The sequence below is a fragment of the Tubulanus polymorphus genome, chromosome 4, assembly GCF_964204645.1.
Source record: "Tubulanus polymorphus chromosome 4, tnTubPoly1.2, whole genome shotgun sequence".
Classification (NCBI taxonomy): domain Eukaryota; kingdom Metazoa; phylum Nemertea; class Palaeonemertea; order Tubulaniformes; family Tubulanidae; genus Tubulanus; species Tubulanus polymorphus.
In genome coordinates, this window is record NC_134028.1 from 10,767,773 (window position 1) to 10,790,664 (window position 22,892).

At 37.2% G+C, this 22,892-nt stretch overlaps 1 protein-coding gene across 3 annotated transcripts in view; it reads right to left on the reverse strand.

The window, feature by feature from the left end:
* Positions 1-5,491: 5,491 nt before the first annotated feature.
* LOC141904722 (glutamine--fructose-6-phosphate aminotransferase [isomerizing] 1-like) overlaps positions 5,492-22,892 on the reverse strand; it is a 56,635-nt gene continuing 39,234 nt past the window's right edge. For 2 of the 3 annotated variants that reach the window (XM_074793365.1, XM_074793364.1), the window contains 11 exons: positions 18,550-18,667; positions 17,029-17,198; positions 16,753-16,946; positions 16,487-16,607; positions 15,766-15,923; positions 15,449-15,691; positions 15,241-15,369; positions 15,119-15,157; positions 14,100-14,261; positions 9,554-9,606; positions 5,492-9,240 (listed from right to left, as the gene is read on the reverse strand). In XM_074793365.1, the coding sequence (XP_074649466.1) occupies positions 9,562-9,606; positions 14,100-14,261; positions 15,119-15,157; positions 15,241-15,369; positions 15,449-15,691; positions 15,766-15,923; positions 16,487-16,607; positions 16,753-16,946; positions 17,029-17,198; positions 18,550-18,667 (1,379 nt within the window). In that variant the 3' untranslated portion in view covers positions 5,492-9,240; positions 9,554-9,561. Of the gene's footprint in view, positions 9,241-9,553; positions 9,607-14,099; positions 14,262-15,118; positions 15,158-15,240; positions 15,370-15,448; positions 15,692-15,765; positions 15,924-16,486; positions 16,608-16,752; positions 16,947-17,028; positions 17,199-18,549; positions 18,668-21,520; positions 21,551-22,892 lie in introns of all 3 variants that reach the window. The other variant, XM_074793362.1, reaches the window with a different exon arrangement.

Genomic DNA, 22,892 nt, shown 5'->3' on the forward strand with positions numbered 1-22,892 from the left:
TAGGAATTTAGTTCATTACTAGAGCAAGTTGTGATTTCCACGAAGCATGTAGTGATAACTGGGGATTTCAACATCCACATGGATAAAGTTACTGACACTTATGTTATAAGGATGAACGATTTGCTGGATCGGTTTAATTTTACTCAGCATGTTGGTATACCTACCCATATACGAGGTCACACACTTGATCTTATTTTGACACGGAGTGATGATAAGTTCGTTGGTGGTATATCTTCAGATCAATCACTTCCAACCGACAATTTTGCACTAATCAGTTCTATGAGATTGGCAAAACCGCTGGTCCCGAAGAGAACTGTAACTTATCGTAGAATAAATAAGATCGACAACCCAAGCCTTGCTGAGAGTATTGAGAAATCAAAGCTTGTGACTGAGCCAAGTGATGATCTGAATACCCTTTTTGAACAATATGATTCAATCTTAGGCAAAAAAAAATTGATACCTTGTTTCTCCGCTCTGCTGAGCTTAAATGTTGACCCGGCCGGCCGCCTATCTACCCTATACATTACTTTTTTTTAAATCGTGATCAATTTCACCATAACAGATCCGGCCGCTATAGAAATGAACTGTTTATAAATTTTATCATATTTTACAAAAATGACCCGGCCGCTGCGGAGAAACAAGGTATCATTTTTGTTTAGCCTTAAGGAGCGTTTTAGACACTCATGCACCTGTAGTCAGTCGCACTGTGGTCGATAGAAATGATACCCCATGGGACACCGACGAAATTCACCAAGCTAGGAGAATCCGGCGTCGTCTTGTGAGAAAATGGAGAAAACAGCGAACAGAGATATCGAGACAGCTGTACCGTGAACAGAGTCGTGTTGTCTGTGATCTTGTCTACAGCGCTAAACAAAGTTTCCACAGAGCTCGCATAGATAATAGCTCGGATAAGGATTTGTTTAAGATAGTGAATGATCTTCTTGGGAAGAAATCAGTTTCACCCCTTCCTGACCATTTGGACGATAAGGAGCTGGCAGATAGGTTCAACAAGTTCTTTCAGGAGAAAGTTCTGAATATATGTTCTCGTTTTGACTCCATCGAGACAAGGAGTGTAGATGCTTTAAATGATTGTGAAGAGTTAAATGTTTTTACTCTCTGTACTGAGAGTGAGGTCAGAAAGATTGTTGTCTCTCTTCCTCCTAAGAGTTGTGCACTTGATCCAATCCCGACGGCTTTGTTGAAAAAATGTCTCGATTGTCTTCTGCCTGTCCTGGTTAGAATTATTAATCTATCGACGCAGTGTGGCCGCTTTCCCGCTCAATTCAAGTTCGCCTTAGTAAAACCACTGCTGAAAAAAGCCAACTCTTGACAAGGAAGTGCTTGGTAACTATAGACCGGTGTCTAATTTATCATTTTTGTCAAAACTTGTCGAACGTGTTGTCGCAGTACGTCTGTACACTCGAGGAATATGTTGAGGAATGATTTATTCGATCCTCGTCAATCCGCATATCGTCAAAATCACAACACGGAGACTGTGATGCTGAGTGTTGTAGACCAGATTCTTACAGCCTTGGATGCTGGTGATGAGATCATTCTTGTTCTATTAGACATGTCTGCAGCTTTCGACTGTTAACCATAAAATTCTCGGTGATCGGCTTCGATCCCGGAATCGTTTGAGTGGGCCAGTGTTACGATGGTTTGGATCTTATCTGTCTGGACGTAATGTTGCGGTGTCCATAGCCAGTAGTGTTTCTGAATGTATATCGCATATTCATGGCGTACCACAAGGTTCTGTGCTGGGACCTCTTTTATTCACGGTATACACGCGTCCATTGGGGGACCCCATTGATGCCCATAGTGTATCTCGTCATTAAACGTGGTGATTCAAAGTTGAAAGTTGAACAGGTAGAATCGTGTATCGTTGATGTTGGTTCCTGGTTGCATAACAGTTCTCGTGCTTTGAATGCTCCTAAGACTGATATGTGCAACATAGTGTCACGTCGTAGAACAGGTTCGGTTCCATCTATTGTGATTAGTGATGTTCCAATCCTCGAGTCGGACTCAGTGAGGGACCTTGGTGTCTTGATTGACAAGAACATGAATATGCAAGTGCCTATCCAATCTTTGTGTAGAGCTGCATATGCGAAGCTGTTCGGCAACTCGCGGATCCGTAAATTTTTGGATACGGCTTGCCTACAACGTTTGGTTCATGCATTTGTGAGTTAGCTTATTGATTACAACAATGGTAAACTTTATGGTCTCCCGGCAAAATAAATCGCTCAACTACAACGCGTCCAGAATTCGGCTGCACGATCGATATGTTGCAAGAGAAAGTATGATCATGTCACGCCACTGCTTATTCAATTACATTGGTTGCCAGTCAGTGCCCATATCAAGTTCAAAATATTACTCACTGTATTCAAGTGTGTAAATGGCTTGGCACCACAGTATTTGCAGGACATTTTGACAAGACCGGAACCAGTCCGAATTACCAGATCAGTTTATTCTGACAATTTTATGGTTCAGCGCACAAAAACTTGCCTTGGTGACAGGGCCTTTTCAGTGTGCGGCCCTAAACTGTGGAACAGTCTTCCATCGGAACTTAAGTCTGCCAAATCCGTTGACAGTTTCAAAACCATGTTAAAGTCCTGGCTGTTTAAAGAACACTTCACCACCAAGAGATAGCGCTTTGAACACGTATATTGTGGAAAGGCGCTATAGTTAAAAGACACTATAAGTATGTATATGTGTATTTGAATTAATGCTCTACCTTTTCTTTCTACAATCATGTCTTAAGTTTATTCGCTGAAAAAGAAACGTTGCAGAGATGTACGTCTGACGATTTGAGGTAAACTGCAGTGATTCGTGATATCTAACGCATTTTTCATGTACGTAAGGTAGGAGCACAAAACAGAAAAGTCATGTATACTGATCCACAGCTAGATTTTCGTAGTATTTGAAAATATTTCGTAGTATTTAGAAATGTTCTTAATGTTGTTTCCGTATGCGTGGGGGTTACGTTAAAGCCGTCAGACAAGAACGTACTAGTAGTAAGAATTACGAAAGTTCTTGTTTGATGCTTTCATCTACCAACGCAAACCATAAATCAGTCTATAAACAACAATTCTTTCTCGGTTCTTCTGCTGTGAGATATGGCAAACATTCAGAAAATCTTTATATAAAACTTTTAAATAGTTGGAACCATATTTGGTTGGGTCGGAACAATGGAGTGTATTTATAATGAGGCTCGTGAAGGGATCACGCTGATACTTGATGATATTCCCGGCTACTTTCCGTAAAAGGAAAAACCGGAAGTTTAGGAAGATGTGGTTGTTTTGCTTATCCTGTATTAAAATAGAATTAGTTAAATTGTAGATAAAATAATTAGTATAAGTATTTCAAATAATTTAAGAATTGATAATCAATCACAATGTATTCCGAATCGTAGTTAATTATAATAATTAAAAAAGAAACAATGAATTTGTACTGTAATTAGAAAAGAAAACAAAGTTTTGAAAAGATATTTAATTTGAGTAATCTAGATGTTGTTTAAGAACAAATTGTTAATAATCGCTAATGTTTTAGAAAAATTAATTTGTGTTAAATGTTAAAACTAGCTGTCTGAAGTTTCTGTTGTCTGTATGCGCTCGTTGGTAATTCACAGACAATAGCTGCTCTCTCAACAACGACTAGCAAGGAGTGAGTAAATCACAACGCGTCATGACAGGAGGGTTGGAAGGAAATAGTTAGTTTAGCAAATCAGTTTTGAAAATAATTTTAGATCAGCGAATCATTAAGGCCAAATTCTATATGACCAAAACAGTAAGGTTGCTGCTCCTTGCCAAAAGTCGAGTGGGAGAGTCGGTATTTTAAGAATGCAGATTCTTTCTATAAAAGGGACCCGCATCTTGAGAGAGCAGTCAATCGGGAGAATCTGTACCTTAGTAAGACGAGTGTCGACAGCAGGACAGGAGAAGCTTCGGAACGATAGGGATTCATATACAATAGGGATTAGGAAAATCATTCTTTGTTCAAGGTAAATAAAATATATTATCTTCAATATTATCATCCGGTATTTCAATTTATTCATTCGGATTTGTGCACGGACACGTTCTCTCGCCAGGGCCTTACTCAAGTATTTTATAGATAACGATTAAAGAGAGGATTGTGACCGGTGTATCAATACAAAAGGTAAGACCTCAAAATTGTTGTCATTTTCATGCGTACATACTTTATGGACGGCCCCTTATTCGATGAACCTTCAACTTCCTTAGCAATGACCTCCTTGTACAACTATATAAGAGCCTCATGCGTCCTATACTTGAGTACGGACACACTTGTGTGACAGCATCACAAAACCCTTTGTAGTGAGGTGCAGGACGTTCAGGGAGGCAACCAGGCTGTTGGCAACCTTCAGGGATATGATGTTAACAGGATGGATTATTAAGTCGTACCCCGAAAGACTGGCGATACTGTGACTACCCACCCTTTAAAGCAACGCAGGCACAGAAGTGATATGATTGATCTCTATAAGTTTATATATGGGGATATACGATTCAGATCAACCATACTTCGAGATCATCGGTGACCCCATAACCAGGAAGAACAGTCTCAGGATCACCAAACAATACTGTAGGTTAGTCCTTCACCGCGGAACTTTCTCTTGGTGGTTGGTTAATATCACTGGGGTTTGGCGATGGGCTTGGATTTTATTTCCGGGTTGTTGATAATCTCGCGCGAGAATGGTGCTAAATATGAACTGCGAATAAATTCAAGATATCACGGAAATACCTTGTGTTTATATTGTTTATTTATCCGCTATAAAGTTTCGATAAACAATTGGTCGTTAAGAATCATTATCAGACGGTCGTCACGCTTTACTATATAAAATCACAAGGGATGAAACGCCAGGCCTCCGCTGTACTTAAATTTTCAGCCAGAAAGTTGGGACAGTCACGTGACATTCTGATGACGTCATCGCATTTAAAACTTCAACACGAAAAGTTAACATATTCACAGACCGATATCAATTGTCAGATTATAATTCATATGAAATAAATTATTTATAAGGAATAAATTATGATGAAATATATAATTCATAGTAAAAAAATGCATTTGAATGTAAGTTATTCTCAAATATTTTTCGTATCATAGTTTCCATCTTATATCTCAGCTTCGCGTTCAGTCAAATAAGAAGCGTTAAGTCACGTGACTGTCCCAACTTTCTGGCTGGCACAATTCTGAAGGCGTTTCATCCCTTGTGATTTTATATAGTAAAGCGTGACGACCGTCTGATAATGATTCTTAACGACCAATTGTTTATCGAAACTTTATAGCGGATAAATAAACAATATAAACACAAGGTATTTCCGTGATATTTTGAATTTATTCGCAGTTCATATTTAGCGCCATTCTCGCGAGATTATCAACAACCCGGAAATAAAATCCAAGCCCATCGCCAAACCCCTGTGCTCAGGGCTGCATTCAATTTCAGCTGGGATTTCTTCAGATATAATATACTAGAAAACCATCCACACGAAAATACAACAAAAGTCTATTAGAATAAATAGTAATTTAATTTCAGATGAAATTCACAATATATACATGTAATTGTTACATTACATAACTAACCCCAGTAAGGCTAAACAAAAATGATACCTTGTTTCTCCGCAGCGGCCGGGTCATTTTTGTAAAATATGATAAAATTTATAAACAGTTCATTTCTATAGCGGCCGGGTCTGTTATGGTGAAATTGATCACGATTTTAAAAAAAGTAATGTATAGGGTAGATAGGCGGCCGGCCGGGTCAACATTTAAACTCAGCAGAGCGGAGAAACAAGGTATCAATTTTTTTTGGCCTAAGCTCTGGTGCATACTCGGAAGTAGAATAAAAGGTGATAGCTTGAAGGAAGTTCAGTGTAACCAGTGTAAATAAGGACCCAGTTGCAGTTTGTGAAGGAGTTAAATAATTGTAAATTAACTACGTAATTTAAACACTAGCCTGAAAAACATAGCCTAACCGAGAACTCAGGAACTGGATCCTGGTTACTTCGTACTTGGTAATTTCTGCAGGTGAATTGAGAAACATAATGGCAAAACAGCTTGTATTACGGACAGTTTTTTTTTCCCTAGGTTGAAAGGAGGATGGTATAAAAAGCTTTCGACAATTTTTTGAGACAAGTTTCAGTGACAAGCCAAAGGAGGAGGATGAAATAATGAAAGTAGAATTGTGCCTAAATTCTTGGAGGAGCAAAAAATGAAAATAACATTAAGCTTTTTTCAGGAAGGAGCAGAAAAAATAAATATAAATAAAGATAAAATATATGGATATTTCATAAGGAATCCATCTGGCCATATACGGTGGCAAATGTATAACATTTTAATTGTTGTGGTTTGATTAAATTTCGTAAATGTTTTTCATAGTCAAGAGATTCATTTGTACAGCAGGGTCAATGAATAGAGGGTCAAATACTCGAAAACTTCATCGTAGATTGCTATGAAAATAAAAATGTTTAGGCTAATTCAGCCGCTTCCCTACCTTGTAATCTACAACAGAGTCTTTTACAGAGATCATCCTCATTCCGGAAATTCCCGGAGACGGTGTCCATAATTCAAGCTTTTTCTAAAAATGGGCCTTATTCAGAAATAAATTTCATGAAAAACTCAGCTGAGAAATTTTTTGGGGGATAATAAAGTAGGGAGTAGAAAACATAAAATACAGAATAAAAAATAAATCTTCCGAAAGTGTCATCCTATAGAAAACATAAAATGGTGATTTTCAAACTGGAAGAGTTAACTCCTAACATGATTGACACCTGAACCACCAATAGATACTGATTGCCACAGAAACCAACAGAAATCTGCATGAGATATTACTCAACATCAACAACTTTAACCGCTGATATTTTAACATGTTATATAACTACAGTAGTCAACCCCGATACACCACCCATATTGGTGCAGAACAATTTTGGCGGTATGAAGAGTATGGGGATATATTGGGGGTGTTTTATTTTGTATTTGTATTGAGACGTACATTGAGAAAACCTGGCGATGGGCAGGGGTGGCGGTACATGGGAGGGCGGTATATCGGGGGTTGACTGTACTACTGTATAATATTAATTCTAATTTGTCATAGTTTCTTTGAAAAAAAAAAATTAGTTCTGTCTGAGACAGATACAGACTAGAGAACCTGCTACAGCAACAGCCAGGATACAGATAGACATCTGCCAGATACAAACAGGAGTCATTAGGCCACTTTGAAGTTGATGCATAGTTTCTCACAAAAAATTTTTGAAAATGTGACAAGGGTAGGTAAAAATATCCTTCCACTATGACGTTATTTCCATCGAAAAAATCATTACAGCCATTCGAAGAGGCTGTACAACGTTCGATTCTTTCACCACTAACACTAAGGAAATTGCATCCAGCAAACGACTCCAAAACATTGGTGTGGGCAGATTTTAATTTTGATAAAAGAGGCGAGTTACTATTTTTCAATGCACGAGTGCGAATTCTATTTATTTCATTTCATTGGATTATTTGAGTGACACGTGCAGTTTCAGAATTGACGAGAAACTAGGAATCAACTTTCAGTGGCCTACGATCCTGGGAGGAGCAATGTAGTTTACGAATTTGACAAGTGTAGCCTATTAGATTTTTACTTTCTACCACCTTATTGTATATATTACGTACAGAACTGCGTATATTATGGTATGAAGTTACCTTTAGACATATGCATCTGTCAGCGTTACACATTGACTAGAATTTCAACTTATTACCGAAAGTCTTATAACCAAAGAATGATATAATAAAGTTAATTTTATGATCAACAGTGCTGAGCTCCAATATTTTCAGTACAACTATTACAATCAAGTTTTGGTTCTTAGAATTAAGTTATGCCAAAGTACAACCAAGTATGTATTATCTCACAGTACTCACATTATTTACAGTCAACCTCGGTTAATCAAACACCAGTTAAACCACATAAGTGCTTATTTCATATAAATTGGTCCCACTTAAAGTTATTCCCTTTAAATTTCTGTGTCTAATTCTTACCCCATAATCAGCATTTTCACTTATTCTGTCTGTACAATGGGGACCATATTCATTTGAGAAACTCTGCAAAACACTGAAACTAATCGATCAAGTCATTATCTCTGGCTTTTTTTAATAATGCTGAGTCTGTTATTCTAAGACTCTTCTCGAGTCCATAAGTTTTTTTGGTCCAGACACTAAAAGCATCCTATGCAGAAGCAGCTCTATATGTTAATAGCAGATAGACCAGCAGAGACCAGTGTGTACTTGTAATTCTAAGACACATAATAACACATGCTGACTGTCTTAAACCTCCCACCTCTATTTAGCCTAATGATGGTGCATAGCTCAAAGGGCATATGCCATCAAAATTGTAATTACCGTGATTACTTAACCACATGGAACTTCAGCAACCTGAGATGTAACTGATCGAAAAAAAGTTTATCTTACCCCCGGTATTAGCCGTAAATTAGTCATTTATTTATCCTTCACTTTGTGTATGTAGTTCACATACAACCCGTAGTGGCGCTATTTATGATGTTATCTATGACAATCAACACAAGCACGTGTGTGTCCGTGTTTATCACCTCAAGTATAACAGTAGCAACAGTATACAATGGCAACAGTTTATCAATTCAACACACTTCTAAAAGGATAAAATACCCTATGAAATTTCAAGTGAAATGACTGGAAACCGTGGAGCGCTTGTCAGAGATGACGTCAGAAATACGCACCTGCTGACATTACAGTGAGCACTTGCTGAAATTGCCAATTTAGAAGTCATATTTCTCTGTAATGACTAAACTCAAATTCAAACCAAAAGCATATTTGATATTTGTGAATATATCACATTTGAAAATAACTTTTAAACAATATGCTATTTTTATGGCATAAACCCTTTTAGATTGCTTTCCTGTGTCCCAAGTTGTTGACGAGAGGCAATATAAACACTGGTCAATCGGATATTGTACATCTTTTAACCAGATATAGTACTGGTTTGCCCTTAAACCATTGTTATTACAGGTTTTATATTAAATTTTAGAATTACGGATTATCTGTTTTCCATACATCCGTATCTGTACTAAAAAGGCCTGCAGTGATACGTATTAACCGAGGTTATGAATAAACGCCACAATTTAGTGAAGTAGAATTTGCCAGTTTTAACATTAACAGATAAATCAGCAGTTGTATACCAGTTATGTACTATGTGGCTCATAATAAACATCTTATGTAGTTTTCCTTCTGAAAAATATGTAAATGGCAAAATTATAAAATCATGTAAACATAGATATACTAATACAGGGTATATTGGAAATCAATAAAACACCAAGGGCAGATTTAGGGGCCCCCTACTTTTTGCCAAGATAACATAATAGAAAGGTAATTTTGTTTTAGAATCACTCTAAATATTCAGAAAATTTTTTTTCTTCAAATTTCCTCGAATACACTTTACACATTTGTCACATGTTGTTCGCATACTAAAATATATATACAACTTGGTCTAGTAAGTTTTGGGCAAAACTATTCTTATTCTGGATCCGCCCTGACCACTAACCTTTTAATCTATTCAACCGTTACTGATTTGGCCAAATTTCGAGGACAATCAACCTGTAAATAATATCAAATACAGACTCAATTGAATGGATGAGCAATGAACTAGACTCAAATAACAAGAGGCCCACGGGCCTTGTACCTTCACAACGGTGTAACAAGTTTTTAAATAGTTCAGAGGTATAGGCTAAGTGGCGATAATGTTCATTTTCTGTTAATATATTCTTACATGAAAAGACAAGCCCATTTTAGCAGCCCCAAATATCATACTACATGAAAAAATGCATCAAGAATTGGTGTAGGCATCGTGCTGAAAAGAAATCCAAGATGGATGGCAACCCTGGTGGCCATACTTGAACTCAATTTTAAATCAGGGGTAGACATTTCAACTACCAAAATTCTTACACCTTGTATCCTGAAAATGCATAAAGAATTGCAGGCCGTTTCATGCTAGAAATTCAAGATGGCTGACCTGGCGGCCATATTTGAAGGCCGATGACCTCCATGTACAAAAGGCATGGACAGCTTGACCCTGATCTTCACACCAAATTTTGTGGAAATCCATCAAGAATTGCGGGCTGCATCGTGCAAACAAGAAATTCAAGATGGCCACCCCAATGGCAGTCATATTTGATCACCAATGACATTTTTTTACAATATGGGTGAACATCTCGCCAGACCCAATCTTCATGCTAATTTTCAAAAAGATTCATCGCAAATTAAAGGCAAATTACTGTGTCGAATTCAATTCAATTCCAGAGGCTTAGGCCTATGTAAAAGGAGTCAATTAAGATTTGACTTTTTGAAAAATCAGTACAGATGCCTATTCAAATCACATGTAATTAAAAAATTCAATGCTTTTTAGTTCGATGTCCCTGTTTTCATCGTGCACGTGGTTTAAAATTATTGTTTACATCGAATGTCTTCAACAGCTGATACGACCACACCCGCGTCGGTCAATCATCTTAATTGATTCATATACTAAAATGCTCACTATGAAAAAACTATGCGGTGGATCAATCCAGAATTTTTCAGTAGAATATCAGATACTAGGTACCTTTCTTTAAAGGTTTATTTGTTGTATGTCATTAACAATCAGTTATACAATACTTTATTCATGACTTCGAAGCGGCGCGCCGGCAGCGAACGCTCAAGCAAGGTCAGTCACGTAGGCCAACGATAACACGAAACAGACCACAGTTTTGCCGGTTAAGAGCTTCTCTCCACATAAATTAGGGGGACTGTAATGGACCATTTGTTGACACTAATCTTTAATAAGCTTCGTATGGATACAATCAAGATAATTCCACCCTTTAATTTCACTATTCAACAATCGACGCGCAGCTTAAACATGGCGCCGCCATTCAATACGCTAGTCACAATGTATCTCTACACACATCAAAATCACACTTGATTTACAAGTGTTGACTTATGAGAAACAATCGAAATCTAGCATTTTGATTGGGAAAATAGCAGCACTATAGTTGAAAAAAGTTGATAAACCACCTCCGACTGTCTAATCATTTAAAAGCTTCGCCTTCACATGAAACTATTTCCGCCTTATCACAGGTGCACTCTGATGCTGTGATTCGCCCATTCAACGATAAAAACTTTCCCAGTCTTACTATCGGCCTTTTCTAATAATTTAGGGAAATATTTTTAAAAAGCGAAATTTCACCCTGTGCATTAATAAGATTAAAGTATTTATTCGTTTGACGAATCTTCCTCTGAACTCCCACAAACAAGTTATTTAGTGGCAATATCTGAGCGAAGTTAACCCACAAAATGGAATTACATGTGTTTTGTGACGCCAGCCCAGATAATTATGGCTGCATATGTTACCTAAAATCTGATACTGAAACCGTCAAGTAAAATTAATAAATATTGAATCCTTGCAATTAGTAGTCTACAAACTTTATACAACGTCTTATCTGTTAATTCTTGTATATGTTCAATCCATTGAGTTTACAAGGGTTAAAGTTGTTTTTATACATGTCCAGGGATAAGTTACACGATGGTTCGTATGCATCTCGCTTGTCAGATGCAGTTGTTTACACTAAGTCATGTGCATGTTATTAGTTATATTTAGACTATATTACTACCTAGGCGATTCGTGCGCCTCCTCGAGTTAGTTTGTTCATTATATACCTCGAATATATGGATATCTTCTCATAACCGAAACGGGTGTTGGACATGAAATTATATTACTCCATCATTACTCAATTATTGAATACTTAGTCTAAATACATGTTTACTTAACCTATTTTTAAAACTCAACGCAATGAGAATATTATTACTTGCTACCTGTATTATTGGACGATCACTCTAGTTTATTATCTGCTACTTTTTAATTCAATTCAAGTTAATTAAGTTAATTAATTTGACTATTCATCACTATATCATTTGGTCACTTTGCTCGCCCGCAGTGTCAAGAAAGGCTTGAAGTATGACTCATGTAACCTATATAATCTTAACATCTATAGCGTTCATCCAGGAAGAAAGACACTCTAAATATTTGGATGGATATATGAAAGCTGTGGGTACTGGAGTGTGTAATGGGTAGTGTAGTGTGATCTGTGTGCATTTGTGGCCAGCACACAGATCACATTGTTCAATGGGGTTTGGTCCAGGACTCGCGAGATTTTCAACAACACGGAAGTAACGTGTAATAAATGATGACTTGAATTGCATGACTACCTACCACCCCTCAACTAAACGTTCGGCACTGACTAAAAATTAGTAATCACATTTTAGAAATGGCCAGAATTTTAACTTAGGTTCTATCTCATTTTTATTTTACAATTGCGATTGGTATATGCATATGCAATTCACTGCAAATAGTTACGCAACTACGCACATTTCAGTGTTTTTGGCAGCTGTACACTCAATCGGCACCGTTCGTGACTAGCTTCACTGCGGAATTATCATTAATTAACATCGCCATATCACATCATCAACTTATATTGTGCCTTAAAACCCTAACAGTCGAAATAATTGAAATGCACACACGATTTCTATCATTGAAAATTGAGACAGTGGCCATAATTGTGTTTGCTGTTTCGCGTAAATCGCGCGCAGTGGCGCAACCGCGCGGAGTGGGGCCGATACGTCTAGTGACCATGTATTCTGTTACCCCGTCTCTTGGATTCTACTCACAATTCCTACAAATACTGAGCAAGTTAAAAAGCTATCTTATGTCAAATAACAGAGAAAAGTGGGAAAATGAAGTGCAAGTTGAACCACCAAAACCACTTCGCAACCCGACCACAAGAATCTTTGGGCCGAGTACCACCAAGCATGCTAAAAATACTCAAGATTTGTGAGCCGAAACATATTGCCAGAAAGCAAACCTCCCACAGAAATTCTCATCCCTGGTCTTTGCCTTACAGATAACGCAAAATAGTTATATCAATGTACCGGTATATACACAGACAATATTGTTACAGTTTTTAGATTAGATAGCCTACTCGATTATATTCTTCACAACAAACAAATTATATACCAACTTCGTACGATACCTAGTGGAATGAAATGCTTGCTATTTTTTTCGTCGAATGCAGCTTTGGCATAATTTTATCAGATAACGTTGAAATTTCCGGAAATTCCCGTATTCACATCAAAACCACATGGGCTAAATGGGCCAGCATTTTTGGGTTACCTATTTTAATGACGGTCGGTAGTCTGCCAAGGTCAATGTTGCGGCACAAAATTTAGTGTTTTTTATTGTGAAGTAAAATGTATGTGCAGAGGTTATGGCCCAAAGCATGGAACATGATGCAATGCTTTCCAAAAAAAAAAACTTCAAAAATTATTCACTTTCATCAACTAATGAACTTGAAACTCGCCACAATCATAGAACACGTTATAAGCTACAACTTTCTAATTCATTGTCATTACAAAATATGCTTAGGTATCAATATAATGTGAAAAATCTTTTTCCCACTTACGAATGAGTACTGATGACACCAAGATGGCCGCCAATTGCGTCATAATTGGCTGATCAAAAATCAGGTATAAAAGGTATAAAACATCCCTTTCCAAAGAATACCCATCAACAATTGCAATGAGAAATGGCAAACCAGTAGGAAGCTACAGAACTCAGAATTCGGGCCAACTTTGACATTTTTGGGCACTTAAAGGGTCCCAGGACGACCATCTTGAGTCCGATCGACCCAATTTTTGTTATGCTGATGGGCCCTGGGGGGTTCAAATATATACGAAAGATCAAGGTGTCTTCAAAATTTCCCTCAAAAAGTTCAATAACGTGTAAAAGTGCTGATCTTAGCGAACAACAATGGCTGCCAGTCGGCCATCTTGATTCTGACAGGGCCAGTTTTGGGGCTGAAGATGTGTCTAGGGTAGATACTTGTATAAACCAAATATCAAAACATTACCTTGAAGCGTCTTCAAAACTTCCTAAAATAACTGGATTCCGTCTACGGACAGACAGATGAACGAAAAGTGAACGTAATAGCCCGCTAAAGTCCCAAGTGGGCTAATGAACACAATAGACCGCCGGGAATTAAGTCCCAAGTGGGTTAAAAACTTACATCATATCCACGTAGTACAGCAATATGGAAAGATAGTAGTTGCATCGGTATAACAGTGAGTATACCCTGTAAACAGTCAACTGTGTGAGGTACTTGTAAATATTTATAAGCCAATGCCTTAGTTTCATTGTCCTCATTGTTACCTATAATAATGGGTTTACCCTAGAAAAATGAAATCAATAATTAGTTACGGCACCACTTACTAATGGATATTTCAAATATGCTGCTAAGTTTTCTGGAAAGATGCATGTTTTACATTCAAACTACTGAACTTAAGGAATTGAAATGAATAAATTACTGGGGATTTGAACAAGATATAACTGGATGAAATGCAAGAGTCACTGAAACGAATGGGTGCGGACCTGATGTGGATATTCTCAAAGCAATTCTCTTCTTTATGTATTGTTGGGAAAAATGTCCTTTCAGGTATTCCATAGTACCGTACACAGGAGTACAGAGTACCTGAAGGGACATGCTTATTGTAAGTTGCCAATGTAGTAGTACTCCATTTCCGTCGGTGTTGTCTGACAGTAAGTAATTTTAAGTTTAAAATAGGATGGACAGTTCATACACAGTCTGCTAGTTCAGAGTGACTGTTACATATCTATCAGAATTCAACATTTCATTAAGATGCTATTCGTTGTGGAATCTGATAGATGAATTTTTGTACGAAAAATAAGTTGAGAATATAAAATAACCATGGTTGAATCACTCGTCGCTACGATAAGATAAATCTATCTTAACTCTCAAGTCAAACTTAAACCACAACTGTGGAATGGGGTCAGGAAATAACATGTCTACTGTCAATGACAATGGCTTTAGGACTGCAATGGTGATAGCCCCGGCAATTATTTACTGAATAACAATTTATTTCTTTGAAAACTTTTGACGAATTGAGGCAAATTCCTGATAGCATTTTAACAGACCCTGGCAAAAATCAGCAATTGGCTGCAGCAATCAAAGATTGCATGCAATGCGCCTGAATGAACAATATCATAGAAACAATATTAAACACTTACATTTCTGGCCCGAACCTGTTCTATGGCATTGACACATTTCTACAATGACAAAATGATGAAATAAAACAAATGATGGAATAAACTTGATCATTGTTGAGATCGAGTAAAACAATAATACTGACCTTATAAACATTGTCTCGTGTAGCTATCATCAATACTGGCATTGCTTTATCTATCAGAGCTAAAGGTCCATGTTTAAGTTCTCCGGCAAGAATCCCTTCTGAATGCATGTATGTTAATTCCTTGATTTTCTATAAATAAAATTCTACATTTTATTGGTGAAAGTTGTGATACAAGACACTTACAGACAGTTAAGATGAAGTGACTCACTAGGGCTCCCTCCAGACATGTAGCATAGTTATACCCTCGTCCCATTACCAATAAACTGCGTTGGGTATAAAGCTCTTGAGCCAATGAATGAATTTCATCGTCCATCTTTAAAACAGTATTGATCAAATCCGGTAGTTTTTTCAATCCTTCGATGATTACTTTACGACGTTCTTGCATTGAAATTTTATCTTCACACATCATTAATCCAAACAGTACTATCGATATGAATTGACTAGTGTAAGCCTGAAAAAGAATAGAAGATACTTCAAACAATGTCACAAGCAATGTTCTCTGACAACCCGTCATCTTTCTCATACTTTAGTACTAGCAACACCAATCTCAGGTCCAGCATTGATATGTATACCACAATGTGATTCACGGCTGATTCCACTTCCTACTGTATTTGTAACTCCTACTATCAAAGCCCCGCGACCTTTACAATATCTCAGAGCCATCAGTGTGTCGGCTGTTTCACCTAAAAAAAAAGTCATTTTTGTCACCTGGACAACTAATCGCATCTTTGTAAGTAAATATCCCCAGTTGATGATTAAATCATTTATTTTCTGACAGTTTCAGAGATAATTATGTTATTTTGGTTTCTCTGAAGATTGAGTTACCAGTTAGAATATGCGAGAAAATAAATGATATAATCATCGACCGTGAGTTTTTACTTATTTACTATGTATACTGAGAATAATATCAGTTGACATGACCCATCATGAAAAATCATGCAATAGCTGCGATCACACGGAGACGATTTGGCCCGGATCAGGCTCGAGCCAAATTTGGCCTGTGCCTAATCAGAAAGCGCATTCACACGCACACAATTAACTCGACACTAAACAATGCTTAAACAAAATGAAGTGGGCCATTTCCGGTATCAGTGGCAATTAAAACGCAATCTTTTGTCCCGTGCTTAAATTTGGCTCGAGAATTTGGTCCGGGCCAAACAGGCCCGGGCCCATTTGGCACCCGTGTGAACAGTTGTCCTGGGCCAAATACGCTCGTGTGATCACGGCTAATATCAGAGAACCTTACCTGATTGACTGATAAAAAAGCAGACATCATCACGGAATATAGGAGTACTTCTATCTAAGAAATCACTGGCTAATTCAACAATAACTGGTAATTCAGTGAGCTCCTCTAGTAGCTGACGCGTCTGAAATACAAAACCTATCCACTAACAGAGAATACTTAAGATTATGATTCAGCAAGAGTGCTGTGTCAATTTAGTGAGAGCGTGCTGTGGTCCTTTCCAGTCGAATGTTTTCGTGCATTCACATAGAGGTCCATACTATTCTTACCGCAAGAGCACTGTGATAACTTGTACCACATGCAATGAATAACAATCGTCTACATCTGCGGATTTCACTGATGTAAGATTTGATTCCGCCGAGAATGACTTCATATGTCTCTAAATTTAATCTTCCTCTCATTGTATTTACAACTGATTCTGGCTGCTCAAATATTTCTTTTTGCATGAATGAACTGTAGTTTCCTAGAAATATTTGTATACTACCATTTCATTCCGGATAATATTACAGTTACTAGAACACCGAGATTTCCTTTGAGTGCACTACCTTTCATGATTTCCTGTATTTGAGTTTTGAGAGTAGTTACTTCACGTACAGCTGACTCATTCACATTATGGCTTCTCTTTATTCGGTGAATTGATAAACTTCCATCTACAACAGCTGCTACATCATCATCCTCCAGAAAGATCACCTGATTCGTATGTTCTATAATAGCACTAGGAGTACCAAGCAGCAAACAAAACATTAGATATACAGTATAGGTAGCTAAATGAACATAAAATATAGTATATAACCAGGAATAGCTAATGAAAGAAATCTGAAAGATACTAGATTAATAGTACTAGTAGACAAATATTCCTAGAAAAGATTCTGTAGAAACAAATGAGTCACTTGATAATTGACCAACTATTGATGATTTTCAACGACTTATTATCCTCAATGGTCAGTGCTTCATCTAGCATTAAAAAGGGGCAGGGTGCTGATTTCAAATAAGGGCATTTTTGTGCGTGATTCCATCGGACCAAGGGCACATAATAACGCGCTCACGTCTGTTTTAGGGGCAAACTGCAATGTTCCCTATTGCATAGAATCGAGGTACCCCCTACTACGATTGAGGACTAGAAACTATGTTTAACTCTGATTTTGCCATGAGTGACACACTTGACCACAGTACATCCTTACACCTATGCCTGTCAATGAACAAAAGTTAATCTAGATAGGGCTTTCAAAATGATTTGGAAAACCAGTTGCAGACAAAAAAATTGCAGAAAAAAGCAATCTCAAGTAGCAAATACAGCGAAAAAGAGCCAGCAATAGTGTATAGGCCTACATGAAATTGCATATTTTTAATCTTAGAAATATCAAATTAATTGGTTTAAATTGATAGTGTTAGTGATTGGCAAGTAACTGTTGATAATTGGTAAGCAGCCAGCTTAAGAACACATTATTGCTATTAGGCTACTCAAACTAATTGTCTGTGCGAGTCTCTCTGCGAGTTCACCGAACAAAGTTTTTCACCTTGTATATATAAAATTTGTCTAAAAGTCTAGATAAAAAGATCCAGAGCATCACGATGTGTTCAAAACGAAACAATCCATCGAATATACACTACCAGCTTTACAACGGCAGTCGCTAGAATGATTGGCAGTAGTTTGGAAGTCAGCCAATTTCCTGGAAACTTTAACTAGGCCACGCGCCTGAGGCACGTTTTCACACGATGCACACTGACTGCTGTACATTTGAATATAACCAATGATCACATGAGCTACTATCGTTGATATCATACGAGATATTTCATAGTCGTCGCAGGAAACTTACTTACAGTCGGATGCGTCGGCTTATTTTGAAAGCCCTGACTCATTACTCGTGACTGACAAGGGCAGGATGGCCGACCTACGGCAAGTGATGAGGGCACAAGGGCGAGCGTGGGACACATCTGAAGGGCACAAGGGCGGCTATTTTCGGGGGCGGGGCGGATCGCCCTTCTATTTTTGGCTAGATGAAGCACTGATGTTCTTCAAAAGGCTTTATAAAGGCTAAAACGAGCTACTTGTTTCTGTAACATACCTGGCATCAGATGCAAAAAAATATTCTATCTCTTTAGCTTCACCCATCGGAGTCAGTTCTGTAGTACTATCGGACCTTGCTAAATGAGCTGTATTCACTTCATCATTCATTCTTAAATCTTTAACAAAGAAATCGTTATTATATTTTCTTTCTTCATTAGGGTAAGTTATCATACACTATCGCACACTAATGTTAAACCTGTAAGATGAATATTCAGGTCTCCAGATATGATGAACTAGTGTATGGCTACAGCGTGACACATACAGATGCAAACTGAGTATTCAAGAACTGCTAGTGTATGTTAACCCTAATAGTACCATTGATCCACCAGAATCCTACTTAGTGCTAGTTCTAATTGCAGAGCAAAATTATATTCTCAACTAAAACACTTAGCAAATTATGGCATGAGTGAACGTTCAATGTCTCTCTGTTTAATGTTGCTTGAATATAGCCCACATATTCAAACGAAAGTCACCTAATTCTTTAAAGGGTGGTGTTACTTAAGATTACTTGCCCCTTATAAAGGTCAACATAAGCGGGAAATAAAACTGCAAATCAGTTTCATTAGCTGAAAATCAAGCAGAGCAATGCTACACCGATTGGTTTTTCGTCACTTGCATCCGTATGTATCACGCTATCGGAGCCTGACATAACCTATGGCTAGTGGATATACTGTCCAAATCATTATGACCCTTTTATTTAAAATTTGGTCAAAAGCTATTCATTTGCCCCTTTTGATAGTTGGCATCCCTGGATCCATTATTGTCCCTTATTGTTCTCATTGTAATTGGTCATAGGTAGTTATCAGAGTGAATTGATCATGATAGTGTTTGGGGACTACCTTCAAATCCTAAGCTATCGGGCTATATAAAACATAAAATATATGTCACACCTACCATGAAATGAGATAATTAATAGAGACTGTATCACATCAATTCTGACAATATAAAATTTTTACACCCCAAACCAGTTGTCAGAAATGGAAAATAGCTTTTTACATATTAAACTAGCAGTCCAGGGAAGCCAAGCCCATTTGGGAAGTGCCCGAAAATCTGACCATTTCAATATTCAACGAATCCCATTGAACACAATGACCTTGAAACTCGCCACTATCATAAAGCATAAGCCACAACTTGTCAATGGGGTACCCATAACGCTACTGCGGCAATCGAAGATTCCACGTATGGCAGGCGAGGATCTGCCAGTGATTGCTCGGTTACCGCACTTCAATTTCTTCTACATTTTCAAATAAATTTGGGTTATTTTTTCTCATTAGTAAATCAGTTTCTAATGAAACCATTCATACACTTATTGGGAACGTCAATCTTATATCTATTTGATGACTTATTTGACATTTCCATTTGGGAGCCTAAAAATCCAGTTCAAAGTTCATTGAAAATGAACTAATTTTCATTACTTATAACTGAGAGTATTGTAGCGCCATCTGGTTTGTGCCGATACCCCATTGAATGTTGTAACAAAATATGAACTTAATTCCATCATTCGCCAATGACCGAAAATCACCAAAATCATAGAAAGTTTCATGATCTCCAACTTCACCATTCATTTTGATCACAAAATATGCATACCGGTAGGTACCAATATAAATTGAATTATCCATACTATCAAGGGGGAAACTCCCATTGTTTCCTATGCAGTTTGTGGGAAATCTATCCATTGTTCACTGATAAAATTTGGCATGTACATAGAGGAAGAGTTTGTCATATTGGAGATAATAGTTTTATTTTGGTCCTGGGTCCGAATCTACCTTAATTTAGTCACTCAAATTCCCAGCATATTCCTGATATTGCCAGCAGATGGCGATATGTATGAGTGTACTGCATGTCACTAAGTGACTGCGTTGCTGTGTTGTGTAGGATGTTGGACTTTGACACAGTAATTGTATACATTGCACCCAATTCTTTTGAACCAAAAGGGTCACAAGACAGCCGGCTTGATTCTAGTCGACCCAATATCTTTTGTGGTGCTAGGTGATACATATACATACCAAACTTCAAGATAATTGATCAAAGCAATTCAAAATTTCCCATGAAAACTTAAAATGTATACATAAGGCCAAAAAAAAATTGATACCTTGTTTCTCGTTCCCCAGCGGGGTTGATAAATCGACGGCAAAACTCGTAGAAATAAAATTCTATTCTAGGCCTAGAGTTAATACCTTCTTTTTATGATGAAATAAAAACAGGCCGGTGGGTCAGTTTAAGTAGTATATCATAACGATCGATGCGGAATAGCGCAAGGTCCAACTACAACACTCCCAGTCCAGTATTAAGCTGTTGTTCCGGAACCCATAACAACAACAAATTGTATATAAGTACTGATTTTTCCGAAAGTCATTGGCCAAGTTGACTATCTTGACTCGGATCGGGCCAGCAGGCCTCTAGGGAAGATGCATACATAAATAAATCGATACAAGGCCATACATCAAAGCAGATTGAAGACTTCCCAAGGAAACCAGATTCTGTCTACAGTGGAATGGATAGACTTCCCAAAGAAACTAAATTCTGTGTACAGATGAATGGATAGATAGACAATGGCAAAAAATGAACACAATAGCCTGCTGGGGCTTTGCCCAAAGTGGGCTAAAATGTTCCAAATAAAAGTTTGTTACTAATGTTATGATTGTGACAGTATATGTGTGCCATAGACATTTAATCTTGCCCATAAGTGACAGCTGAAATAGAAGAAAGGTTTCAGAAAGAAGTCATGGGGACCTGAAGATATTATGTCATGCTGTCATAAAACCTATCATGACATTTGTATATAATTACAAATTACCACAAAGAAAGTTGTAAGTAAATTAGAAATTATTGCTTTTGCTTTTAGGTTGCCACCAGAGGCGTTAATATCAATCCAACTACCATGAGTAAGCAGTATTTAATCATCTATATCTATGACTTATAGATTAGAGCCCTTCAAACCGAACAATTGAGAGCCATTCACTGAGTACCTTTTTCTGATCCCGGTTTTATGTCAACGTCTGTAAATATTTGATAACAAGAAACAAAATTCTTAATATGAACATTCCCAAATTTACATGGTGCATGTTTAATCCATACTATCAAGATTATAACATCAGTGGGTATACTTACCTTTCTATTTAAAAGTTTTTGACATTGAGAATTCATGAAGAAATTGGAATTTTCAAACATTTGGGAAAAAAGAACTGTAAGCCTCAGGCTGGAGAGTTATAGCTTGAGTTATCATATTCCAGTATGAACAATATCTTATGGTAGCACAAACATTAATAAATACTTCCAATTTATCGATAAGTCTCAATCACTTGCTTCATTATCGAATAAAATTTAATTCAACTAAATTTGTATTTTTGAATGTAATAAAATCGAAATTGAATTGGAATATATGAAAGCATCAAAAGAATTGAGCAATTACAGATAATTTTGTGACGTTGTGATGATTAAAGGTTCATTAATGATAGGAGGTGGGTGTGATATTTACTTAAACGTTTAAAAAAAAAAAACGAAAAAAATTTCCCGCATTTTGAATTTAAATGAAATATGTAACATTTCTGGAAAAAAACAGTGTTGTAACGTTTCAGACAGCTTTAAGTCGGAAAATTGGCTCAGTCAGCAGAAATTCTAAGGTCCAGATTTTTTCAGTTCTTTTTTCTATCAAAATCTGCCTCAAAGTCAGATTCTAGAAGTCAGAAATTCGGCTAAATCGGCTCAATACACGTTCCGAGAGTTTCAAAGTGTTAATTTCAGTTCTTTTTAAAAAGATCATCACTGGCGCACAGCGTCTATTATGTTATGGTAGATAGAGTTTTCTGTCGACGGATACATGCTAAGCACATGTTTACAATAGTAGTCGGCTATATAATAGAGTATTGACCGTGTGTCAATCAGTTGTTAGGGTTTAGTGCCTTAAAGGGGTCATGAAGAGGTTTTTAAGATATGGCTAAAAGTATTTTTTATCATCAATTATAACCTATTTATTGATTTAGTGGTCAAGAAATTAATTTTTAATTTTTCTATTAGTGTTAAAACGAGACTTTTGATCGGCCGCGCTGATTCCATCCCAACCCGGAAGAGAGACTTCATTCTGAGAACCCAAACCAAACAACATGGTGTAGTGTATAGAACGGGTGATACTCACAGCGATTAAAGTGCAAAATAGTGACTCAAATACATCAGATTCCAATCAAACGTCTGAAGTTTAGGAAGCCAACAGTTGTTATTAATAGAGTCAAAATTAATCCAGTTAACTTGAACCTGATGCCTCAGAATGAAGGAATTTGTGACTATAGTACAGCATATTTCTACGTCGTGGAGCAGCAAGTTCATCATCATTTAAGTCATTCC